Source organism: Eptesicus fuscus, chromosome 13, assembly GCF_027574615.1.
Source record: "Eptesicus fuscus isolate TK198812 chromosome 13, DD_ASM_mEF_20220401, whole genome shotgun sequence".
NCBI lineage: Eukaryota > Metazoa > Chordata > Mammalia > Chiroptera > Vespertilionidae > Eptesicus > Eptesicus fuscus.
The window spans coordinates 16178945-16191948 of NC_072485.1; the positions used below are offsets into that span (position 1 = coordinate 16178945).

Genomic DNA, 13004 nt, shown 5'->3' on the forward strand with positions numbered 1-13004 from the left:
AGGCTATTGTAAGGACTAAATAAGATAATACCTTTTATGTCTAGCATGTAATAATCTCTCAATATGTGTTAGCAATTATATTGCATCCCAAAATATTTTATTTCAATACTAGAGGCCTGGTGCACAACATTCGTGCACTGGGAGGGGGTGGTCCCTTGGCCCTCTCATAGTCCTTAGCATGGATGCGGGAGGGACTCCTGCCACGGCTTCTCCCCTGTGGGAGTGCACTGATCACCAGGGGGCAGCTCCTGTGCTAAGCGTCTGCCCCCTGGTGGTCAGTGCATGTCATAGCACACAGTTGTTCCACTGTTCAGTCAATTTGCATATTAAGATTTTATTATATAGGATATCCTTCTACCTCTGCCTGGACCTGTGAGGAACTCATGCAGGACCCCATGTTTGTTGAGAAGTCACACTGTGCTTTAAAATTCCAACCACAGCACTCAATTCTGTAGATGTGCTATAACACATCCAAGTCTCCACGCTTGCTTCTGGTCCAATTCCATGACCCTCAGGTAGACATAATATTTCCAAACTAGTTGCTCTAGAGAAAATAAAGTTGAGATTTCACCAGAATATAAACATTCTGGAAGTAGGACAGGTTTCTTTTTTTATGGAAGTGCAATATCTTGATGGTCTTATCTGAAAAAGTAAAAGTGGCTGCTTTCCTACAGAGGGAAAAACATTTTTGCCAAACAAAGTGAAAAATTTACTATTCTCTGTTTTTTCCCACAGTATCCGGAAATATGCTGAGAACGTTAATTTGACCAGATGGTTTTTGAGACCCTGCTGAAATGAGAGATGCCCTTATTTTATATTTCCCTCAAGTTCTACCACAAACCACACTTCTTAGGAGAAAAGAAAAAAAAAAGTTGCCATGTAAGCTTGTTTACCTTCAACCGACTAGGAAGTTGAAACTTGTCCATAAATGATGACTCACCATTGTAGGCCTATAAAAGTAAAGGTGCTGGTCTATGGAAAGACAGCAGCCTGCAGGCACAGCCATTCAAGATGCACTCAGGTGTCCTGGCTGCCTTCCTCTTCTTGAGCTTGACTCCTTGTTGGTCCCTGCCCCTTCCCAACGATGAGGATGATGAGGATCGGTCTGAGGAAGACTTCCAATTTGCAGAGGTAGAGTATCTTGCCATTCCCAATGGTGTGAAATATATCATAAATGCCCTTCTCTTTTAAAAGCAGGGTATTTTGGTCTCTTTTCCAGCGCTACCTCAGATCATACTACCATCCCCTGAATCCCGCCGGCATCCTGAAGAAGACTGCAGCCAGCTCCATGGTGGACAGGTTGCGAGAAATGCAGTCTTTTTTTGGCTTAGAGGTGACTGGCAAACTTGACGATAAGACCATAGACATCATGAAAAAACCAAGATGTGGGGTTCCTGATGTGGGTGAATACAATGTTTTCCCTAGAACTCTCAAGTGGTCCAAAATGAACTTAACCTACAGGTAAATCATAGGCTATCTCTCTTTAATTTTTGTTAGTTTTCTTATAGGGTTAGTTTTCAGCATAAGCTATAGATGACAGAACATGTATGGTGCCTTTTTTTTTTTTTAGATATTTATCTGGAAGTTAAGTAAGTCCAGGAATATTGTTAATATTGTTGATGAAAATGTCTCATAACATCAATTAATGTTATTGTAGCCAGCATTAATTTTTATTGGGAATTTCAAAGTATTTCTTTTAGAGATGAATCAAAATAGAAATAAAATAAGTTTAATAAAATTTGCAAATATAGTGCATCAAGCGTATTTATTATAACATACTAAACAGAGAGAGCTCTACTCTTTCTATGAACTTTATAGAACTGTTTCATCTGTTTAGGCTATAGCAATACAACTGAAAACTTTTAACATGCAATATAAGTTTTATTAAACATCTGAATACTTTAAATTTAAAATGCCAAAAGGTCAGATATTTGGAGATACTCAGATTGTCTGATGAATGCTTCATTTTTAATCTTTGTATGACATCATAATTAATAAGTTCTTTAAAATTTATTACAGAACTTCTAGAGAATCATTGCATATTGAGTTGAAAAGCTATATTTCAAGAAAATATATTCTAAAATAGTTTTCACCTTCTAAAAGTTTAATTGAAACATTTTCTGTTGAATAGAATTGTGAATTATACCCCTGACATGACTCATTCTGAAGTGGAAAAGTCATTCAAAAAAGCCTTCAAAGTTTGGTCTGATGTGACACCCCTGAATTTTACTAGACTTCACAGTGGCACTGCTGATATCATGATCTCTTTTGGAACTAAAGGTAATGGTGCAGAATCATTTTTGAAATATTTGTATATTCTGCTCCTTAATTGGGTCTTAGTTTTTAATTTCTTCTTTAAGTCATTCATTGATTTTTACAAAATTCAACAAAAATTCACTAAGCTCCTATGTTAGGCACTCCTGGGTATAATTAGATTCTGAACTCTTGCTTTTGTGCAGAGCATGGCGACTTCTACCCTTTTGATGGCCCCTCTGGTCTGCTGGCTCATGCTTTTCCTCCTGGGCCAAATTACGGAGGAGATGCCCATTTCGATGATGATGAAACTTGGACAAGTAGTTCCAAAGGTAATACTTTTTATTACTAGATTAGATTAGACAGTGGACCAATTGATAAGAAGTTACTAGTAAAAAGTATATACATTATACATGAAAGCATATGAATTATATTTGGTATTTGATTTTCCAAAGAAGTATAAAAGCTTATCGTATTAGTTTCCACAAATGACTTTTCTATGACATTTCTATTTAGCCAATGTGGATAGTAAAAAATGAGCAAAATCTACTTAGTTTAGTAGTTTGAGGGGTGCTAGCTAACTTTGAAATAGAATCCAAAATGTCTTTCTGTCAACCAAGGTGTTTTTACTGTGGATTACCTTTTGGTCAGTTAGAGAAATACAGTTTATTGCAAATATACATCTAACAACTATTAGAGCTGGATATGTAGGTCATAGATGAATTGGATGTGAGTTGAAATAATTTCTTTCCCCCCTGCCCCGCCCCCACCCTAGTAGAAATATTAATGGCACAAGTCCAGTCAAATTTCTGTTCCCTGTTATAAGAGTTACCTATTTCAGACTTGTTTATATCATTGATTTTATAAATACCATTAGCAAACCAAGAAAGTTCTTACTGCAAATAGCATGAAACGGACCAGATGAAAGTTGTATTTAACAGAAAAATAAAACTTAGTGTTGAATACATTCAGTCAGTAGTTACATCTTCAAAGCTCAAGAGAATTGGAAGTGTTTATTTCAGAAAGAAACATACAAAAAAAAAAAAAAAAAAACACCAGCAGATTTTTACAATGAGGTCTTAACTTTGAAGCTGTATTGACCCTTAGTTGTGACAACTAAAGGTAGTCTTCATAGGTAGCTAATTTTTATTATTAATTTAAATTCGAAGGAGTATCTTTTCAAAGAGTAAAACTGGGTCTTGAATGATTAATATCTCAACTCCAGTGCCTCCAATCTGCCTTTGGAAAGAAAGGTGAGAATGTACATATTTATGTTCTGAATGTTCTACAGGTAAGAATGGTTTTAGGAGGAAAAAAATAATACTTAGTATTTTTAAGATAGAGTCACAATAAACCTCAGTTTTAGGTTTCTGAATAAATTCTGGGTTTAAAATATTTAATTAATCCTGGTGAATCCACAAGTAAACCAGGATTAACTTTTCAGCTAAAGGCCAAGAATAGTATCCATTATTAGTCATTTCAATGACAAATTACTGTCATTCAGACTATGTGAACTTTGCTTGCTCTTCTGGTCTGCAACATTTACTGAGTTAATTACACATTTTCTTCATGCATAGGCTGTGGTAGCAAAGGGTATTTAAGGTCAAACTGAAACCACTGGCTCCAGTTTTCATGTATTCTTTTTCTTTTAAACTTTTTATCTTTTTCCAATTTAAAACACCAGTATTAGGAGGCTCAAAAACTGGTGGAAAGAATGACTTAAAGAATATAATGTGCCGAGACCGGTTTGGCTCAGTGGATGGAGCGTCAGTCTGCGGACTGGGGGGTCCCGGGTTCGATTCCAGTCAGGGGCATGTGCATTGGTTGCGGGCGCATCCCCGGTAGGGGGTGTGCAGGAGGCAGCTGGTCGATGTTTCTCTCTAATCGATGTTTCTGGCTCTCTGTCCCTCTCCTTTCCTCTCTGTAAAAAAATCAATGAAATATATTTAAAAAAAAAAGAATATAATGTAAATACAGAATCATAGTAGTCTTTTAAAGTAGAGGGAAGTTGGCCAATCATTTTCAGAATTTCTGTTTCTTTAAACTCTAGGGTCTAGAGATATTCTGAAAAGGATCATTTGTTTGGAATTTTTTCACAAGTAGATTCTTAGACCCTCTTTAGTGCACACTCCATACCTGGTGAGCATCCTTTTGGATGCTGCCTAGTGTTTATTTTATTTTATATTTTTCTCTCTTTTTAAAAAAAATATATATTTTATTGATTTTTAGAGAGGAAGGGAGAAGGAGAGAGAGATAGAAATACCAATGATGAGAGAGAATTATTGATTGGCTGCCTTCTGCATGCCCCCTACTGGGGATCAAGCCCGCAACCCAGGCATGTGCCCTTGGCTGGAATCAAACCTGAGACCCTTCAGTCTGCAGGCCGACGCTCTATCCATTAAGCCAAACCAGCTAGGACACTGCCTAGTGTTTAAACGATGTTCTAGGTAGCATCCTATATACAGGGTGGGGCAAAAGTAAGTTTACAGTTGTTTGTATGGAAAAATAATATAATAATTAATAAATAATAATACAAAAATAAAGTCGGTGTTTCACATACTCACAACTGTAAACCTACCTTTGCCTCCACCCGGTTTGAACCCCCATGTGACTCCCATGACTCCTCATTTAAGACCATCCCTGTTCACTCTCCTCGCCTGACCCGAGAAAACCGAGAACAAGTTAGGATTGCTAGTAAATTCTTATTATTACCAATTATTTGAGAACAATCTGTTGATATTCTAATTATGTAGGCAACTATAATGAGAGCACTTAATTACTTATAAAGATTAAGCCAATTCTTGATTCTTCCTTCAAGCAACTGAATGTTAATTTTAAAAAGTGAGTAAAATAGCAAAGAGAGGGAAATAATGACATACAAAATAGATGAGGAAAGTGACATTTCTTCCATTAATTGGTCATTGGAGGGCCTTGTTTTCTCATTGTTTCCTTGTTTTCTTACAGGCTACAACTTGTTTCTTGTTGCTGCCCATGAGTTTGGCCACTCCTTAGGTCTCGACCACTCCAAGGACCCGGGGGCACTCATGTTTCCTGTCTATACCTACACTGGCAAAAGCCACTTCATGCTTCCTGATGACGATATGCAAGGGATTCAGTCTCTCTATGGTAACTCTTTTTAAAAAAAATATATTTTTATTGATTTTTAGAGAGAAAGGGGGAGGGAGAAAGAGATAGAAACATCAATGATGAGAGAGAATCATTGATTGGCTGCCTCCTGCAAGCCCCCTTCTGGGGATTGAGCCTGCAACCCAGGCATGTGCCCTTGACCAGAATCGAACCAGGGACCCTTCAGTCGCAGGCCAACACTCTAACCACTGAGTCAAACCGGCTAGGGCTTAACTTTTATTTTATCAGCTTAAAAGCAAAATAGATTTATACATTTATTTTCTAAATTATCAGTGAATTTGCCACTGCCACTTTTGTCATGGTGGCTTTGTTATTAAAACCTGGAAAAACATGCCCACTTATTCTTTCCAAATAGAACTATCTGCTCAAGTAGAAAATATTCCATTCTCCAAAGTTTTTATAACTCTTTGTATTTGTACTTTATACATTTCAAGGTACATTTGATACTCTCAAAACACCTGTGACATAAGAAGGGAAAATAATTTATTCCCCATTTAAACAATGGAGACACCAAGCCCCTTAGATTTTATATTTTTTTATATCCTCACCTGAGGATATGTTTATTAATTTTAGATAAAGGGAAAAGGAGAGAGAGAGAGAGAGACAGAGAGAGAGAGAGAGAGAGAGAGAGAGAGAGAGAGAGAGAAACATCAATCAGTTGCCTCCCATATGTGCCCAAACCAGGGACTGAATCCACAACCTACAGAACCTACATATGTGCTCTGACCAGGAATCTAACTCACAACCTTTTGGTGCATGGGACCATGCTCCAACCAACTGAGCCACACCAGCCAGGGCTAACCCCTGTACAGTTTAAATAGTATATCTACAGCTGGGGGTGAAAGGGAGATCTTAACCAGCTTTTATAAATTCTGGGCATTCTTTCCACCACTCTGGTTTGCCACAGTAGAACTATTCAATTGGTTTGTAGTAGTTTTTAATCAACAGTGACCATTGTAAAAATCTCTTCCTTATTTCCTTCCAAATTTTCAATAATATTTACAAAGTAATTAAACCTAAACTCAAACAAGCAAATTAGCTGCCAAAAATAGAGTTAGAGCCGTAGTGCACAGTCATCAGTGTAAAACTCCTAGTACACAGCTCAGAAAACTTGCTCATGCCACCCACCTCATTGTTTCCCCTCTGGATTTAAATCTACTATTGCAGCTAGTAGAGATGTGAGCAAGTATTTTGTAATTATTCTTTCTACAATATTGTGACCAAAGGACTTGATGATAGAACTCCTATGTACCAAGTAGAGAAGAAGCAGTTTAGAATAGTTATTGTATACTGCACCTCTTTTGCACTCATGTGAGCTGGAAAATTTACAAACACGTGGCAAGTCATGCTTGTGCTGCTGAAGGCCGGGCTTTGCACTGAGAGGCAGCTGCACGGTGGGAAACTGGTGAAGCAACAGTAGCTGATGTTGACAGCTGGGAAAATAGGCAAGAGAAAGAGCCAAGATAAGGGCTCCCATAGGGACGATGGGCCATCGGAAATGGCTTCAGGAAGAACGTGTTTCTCAAGAGCAGTCGGTCAATAGGTTGTGCAAAGCATGGGGAAAATCTCCTCAGTCTCCCCCCCACCCCCATTTCTATCATGCTCCTCCAGAAACCTAAACTTGTATTTCAAAGGGGTCTTGAAGGATGAAAGCAGAAGGGGACATCCCATCTGCAAGGCCTTGGTAACCCTGCGGGAAGGAAGGAAGATAACATGGAATCTGGTCCATCATGTAGGAGGAACAGGATTTACTAGTACTTGCCCTCCCGAGAGGGAGCCCTCTCCTACTCTCCAGGACCAGGTCATCAGTACGGTTCTCCTCCACAACTTCTTTCATTTATTTATGATTTCAGGTCCAGGAGATGAAGACCCCAACCCTAAACACCCCAAAACACCGGACAAATGTGATCCCTCCTTATCCCTCGATGCCATTACCAGTCTCCGAGGAGAAACAATCATCTTTAAAGACAGGTATTCTTGACATTATTTGATAAAATCTGCACGTAACAAACATCTGTGAAGCCGTGTCTGCAAAATGCCAAAACATCCAGTCAGACTTCCAACGGTGAAGTGAACAGTGAACATAATAGAACTTTGAGCAGTGTATTTACCTATTTCAGATGAAATAGCTAATAGATAAACGTTTATTTTTCCATAAATAACCTTGGCATTGTATGGATTTTTTAATATCTTTAGTGTACTCTTCTTTATAAAGGTAGTCAAGTAAAAATATAAGTCCAAGTTATTTATTTAAAAACACAAATATTGGAATTAATTACCATATTAGTAAACTGTTACTCATAATGGCTCCACGAATTCCTTTTGGTGTGAAAGACTTTGCACCAGGTACACATGTTAGAATATGAGAGAGGGAGTGCTTTACAACCTAAACCTGTAGGCAATGAAAAACGAAATTTTAATTTTAATCTGCTTATAAATATGCTTATTTGTTCATTTATTCATTCATTAGTTAATTGTTCCTTCACCTGTGATCCACTAGCATTTCTACATCCTCTATTATAGCTCTAGTGACACGGTACTATACTCCAGGTATTTTCTCATTCAGGTTCCCCAGGCCATGAGACCTTGGCCAATGTAGTTTATGTAACTTGTATTTTCTTTCCAGAGTCCTACACAGTGCCTGCAGATCTGCAAACTTGAGCAAAGCATGGTCCCAATCCACAAAGGACTTATAGCCTTCACAAAGGCTCTGTGAGACTTCAAATTTTAGTGGACCAGGCTAGAGTTAGGATAGCAACAGCTTGGATAACTGGCACTTAAAGGGAAATGCTTTTCTCCTTCACAGGTGATAGGGAATGTGTCTAACTTGTCTGCATTGATATAGAGACAGGTGTCTAGCAGGGTTGAAATACTGCATTTACAAAGTGACAGAAAACTGTATTTTTATTTTTGTGTTAGATTCTTCTGGCGCCTGCATCCTCAGCAGGTCGACGCGGAGTTGTTTCTAACAAAATCGTTTTGGCCAGAACTTCCCAACCGTATTGATGCTGCATATGAGCATCCCTCCCATGACCTTATCTTCATCTTTAGAGGTAAGCTTTTCACTAGCTAGGCCTCCTGCGTAGGCAGTGATAAACTTGATGATACCAAAGACTTAGTCAAATGATCACTCCTGAAAATATACCTAAATTAAGAATCAAGTATAACAAAATGGAAAAGAAAAAGCACCTGAAATCCTTTTACCAAGTATCCTCAGATTTGACAAATGGAAAGTCTACATTATTATGATAAGTATATAAGGGAATATGTGTGTATATATATATATATGTATATATATATACACACACACACATATACACATATATATATACTATAATAAATATATATGATGAATACCGACTTTTGTTTCATAACAATCATGTCAGTTTTTTTCTATTTCCTTTTTAAAATTATTTACTGAGCAAACATTATAACAATGTACATTTTGAAAAAATGTTAGCCGTAATTTCCCCCCTGAAAAGTCTATTTTCTCACTTTCTTTTCTAGTTTTTCACTCTATGTAATATACATATTCAAATATTTATATTCTAGAATATACATTTAAAAATTCTACTTGTTCCCTTGACATAAAAATCATAAAAAATTTTCCAAATTGTCACTCCACCATCATGATCATAATTTATAGTGGTTATATAGCATTCTACTGACATTGTTTCTATTGTTTGACTAATATAATTAATGCTAAAATGAAGTCATTTTTTTAGAGGTGGAAATAACTTTTTATCTCTTATAAAATTTGACTTTTCAGTCTAATTTACTGTTCCTACCATGCTTTTTATTCATGCAGAAATCTTAATGTACTTTTCACCCAGTTTTAAAGTTAATATTCAGAGAAAATAAGTTGCAAAATTAATTATTATATTTGGTTGGCTATACTCATAATTAGGAAATTAGAATCTTAAAACTTATTTTTGTGTGAATTAGAATCTTAAAACTTATATTTCTATGTTTCACAAATATGGTGACCACCAAAGCTGACTAATTTATTTCTAAATAATTGATTGTGGACCACAAATACTGACTTATTTATTTTTAAATGTAAAACATGAGTCTTTCTTTGTTAAAATAAATGTCTATCTATGTGAATCCTAATAGATTCCCTTGGATAATAAGACCATTCATTCTTTCACTTACTCTAGGCAGAAAATTTTGGGCTCTTAATGGCTATGACATTCTGGAAGGTTATCCCAAAAAAATATCCGAACTAGGATTTCCCAAAGAGGTTAAAAAGATAAGTGCAGCTGTTCACTTCGAGGACACAGGAAAGACGCTCTTCTTCTCAGGAAACCAGGTCTGGAGGTATGGCCGCCATATTTACTGACCCATTATCTTGTGTCACAGAGGCAAAGTGAGTCTTGTCCATCTCTCACTACTTTAAGTTATTATCTCATGCATTCTTTAAAATGTTGGACTGTCATATTAATTTCTGTTCTGTGTCAGCTCTTGCACGCAGCCTCTCAGACAGAGATTTTCAAGTTTCAAGTCCTCTTGAAAATGCACATATATTCATAGAATTCTCACCACTCTTCTTTCGAAGCCATTGGTTGTAGCTCAACGATGCTAAACCATCTTTCTTTACACATAGATGTTAAAACCATCTCTTCGACACAATAGAAAATTATTCAGTTCATTAACATATGTTGATTTCACCCTAAGAACACTTTTCTAATAATCTACTTTTATTCAATTTGTGAAATGGCAATAAGCTGTAACTGTCCTTACAAAGATGGCCTTTAAGCAAGTTAAAAGATACTCACCAAACATCCACTATACACTCAGTATTATAATTCCTTATTTTTCAAATCTACTAGATGTTTTAAAAATTTTTAAACTTGTCAATTTTGAAAGATACCATTGTATGGATTGTATTATTTCTAAGTACTTTCTAAGAAATGCAACCTACTTAAGAGGGTTTTTTTCTTATTAAATAGCTATGATGATACTAACCATGTGATGGATAAAGACTACCCCAGACCAATAGAAGAGGACTTCCCAGGAATTGGTGATAATGTAGATGCTGTCTACGAGAAAAATGGTAACTAATTCCGTTGCACTGGTCATAATGGAGGGCTTCTATAGCCCCTAAAAATCATTCCCTTATAAAGGATTTGCTTATAAATGTTGTGCTCATAAATGTTTTCATTAAGGAATTAGTCATTCCCCTTGTGACTACTTCCACAGACAGCAAGCAAAAAATATCATGCTTAGAATCAATGAGAATTTCGCTTAATGATTGCTAATCCTAGGAATACAAGATGCCAGACCTTAAACACTATCTTAAACCATGTTTAAAGATGCCAAGATGCAGGAGTATTCCCATAATTCAAATCAGGGGTAGAGTGGGGAGTACTTTATATATGAAGATCAATGGCTATCATAACTGTATAATGATTTTTACTTTAATTATGAAAAGGGGTATAACCCCTAACTTACAACAAATAACTAATATCAATACTTCAGGCATCAAAACGAGAACTCATGAAAAGACAACTAATTTGAGGTGATAATTTAGGAGAGCTGGGAAACTTTAGACCTTTCCCCCTCAAACTATAAGCAATATAGTAAAAGGTTAGTAGGGTTTATAAAGATAAGTAAAATATGTAAATGTTGGCATATTTTTTAAAAAGTGGGATCTGGCAGAATGGACTTTTTAAGAGTAGCTGGAGTAAACCCTTACTGTTTTCAAATTTAATTTGTTTTTTTGGTCTTTTTCTTACAGGTTATATCTATTTTTTCAACGGGCCCATACAGTTTGAATACAGCATCTGGACTAACCGTGTTGTTCGGGTCATGCCAGCAAATTCCCTATTGTGGTGTTAAGTGTCTTTTAAATGTTGTTATTTAAATCCTGAAGAACATTTGGGATGTTTCAAGTCTATGGGAGGGAGGAAATGGGGGAGGGGCAGATATCAGGGAAAGCTTCGTTCTGTGAACAAGCTTCAGTAAGTTATCTTTGACTATATAATATCTATATAGCTATGCGTGGCTGGAACCACATTGAATTTTAAAGTAATAAAATTCAGTTTCTGTAAGGACCACTTAATTTTTGTGTGTTATATAGAAGCAATAACTGACAATATTTCCCAACATCAAAAAATGGAACATAAATGGTCTGTCAAGGAGAGTTAGCATAATTTTTAATATATTTATAAGGAAATTTTTGCAAAGGCTTAAGTATATCACATTTATATAATTAATAAGTCATCTTTGTCAAAAAATATAAAATAGTATAAAAATAGAATTTGGGGGGATCATATGGTAGCCATAGAAGAACAAAGATAAACCAAAGGGAAGTGTCTGTAATAAATATATTGTAAACAACTTTGCAAAGACATAATATGGATTTTGCATTGAAGGATTTGGGTGTATATGTACCTTTTCATACAGACACTAAGGCCATATCAACGTCACTAAAGGTAGGAGACAGAGACTAATAGTGAGGACAGTAGATGTGGCCTTTGGATTCTGTTTAATTTTACTTTTAATAATGACTCAATGGCTACTTTCAAAGAACACAAATATTTCTTTGCTTATTTATAGAAGAGAAAGAGGAACAATCTCTCTGTATTCAAATACTTCAGATCTTTCAAAAAATCAAAGTAAAGTATTAAAATTGTTATCAAAATTATCTAAGATAATTTCTCATAAAATTATTGGATTAAGATTAAAAGTGGCATTTTTACCCTATTTTTATCAAGACAATTGTTTTAATTGTCTAATTTACCTTGGGTATATAGGCTGTTTTATTTATCAATATAGACAAAATATATCTTATATGTAGAAAGGAGGTATGTTAAAACAGAGACATCCAAGATAAAGAAAACAGTTTAAATAGATTGTGGTCCTCCTGAGGATTTGCAGCAATGTCTTTTTCTCTCCCCTTTTTTTAAAAAAAAAAATCCTCAGTACTTCTTACAGTGCCTGGCACTTGGCATTTATTGAATTTATGAATGGCCATCGAGGGGTCTGAGAGATCTTGTTTATAAAAACACAGGCAAAAAAAAGAAAATGTGTTATATTTGCAAAATGTATTAGGAAGTGTTTATATTGTTTATAATAAAAAAGATATTTTCAACAGATGGTGTTATATTTTGTCTTTTGATGTATTTTAAGTTTCTCTTATAAAAAAAATGTCTAAATTATCCCTTTTTCTTGACAATGTTTCTTGGGGAATAGAGCTCACTCACTATTTTAGTTCTATTTTGTTTTGTTTGGTTTTTGTGACTAAATTCAGAATTTAGAATTTATGTACCAGGCTATTTTAACTAAAATTCTGGTAGAGTTTGGTCAGCTTGGCGCCAGCTTCCCTCGAGTACTGTGGGATAATGAAGTGGAAAGAGCATAGATCTGGAGTTCTAATGCTGACTCAGTGATGGACTTTGCAGTTTGGGCTCCACTTTTCTGATGTTTAAAATGAGAGGATTAGCAGCTTTGGTGAAGTTGGGAAATACGGGGAGGCAGGGAACTCTAATGAAGAAGGCAAACACTATCTAGGAACACCAGGGTCCATTGAGTTTAAGACATTAGGTCCCTTCTGTTTCCCTAAACATTGCCCACGCTCAAACATTGAGTAAGTGCCTGTT

At 35.9% G+C, this 13004-nt stretch overlaps 1 protein-coding gene across 1 annotated transcript; it reads left to right on the plus strand.

Annotated features, from left to right (window-relative positions):
- The first annotated feature begins 1011 nt into the window (after positions 1–1011).
- MMP13 (matrix metallopeptidase 13) lies at positions 1012–11241 on the plus strand. The gene is made up of 10 exons (XM_008149208.3): positions 1012–1131; positions 1220–1461; positions 2132–2280; positions 2460–2585; positions 5218–5379; positions 7254–7371; positions 8320–8453; positions 9561–9720; positions 10353–10456; positions 11141–11241. Exons 1-10 carry the CDS (start codon positions 1012–1014, stop codon positions 11239–11241), a joined length of 1416 nt encoding a protein of 471 aa, XP_008147430.1.
- Positions 11242–13004: the final 1763 nt, after the last annotated feature.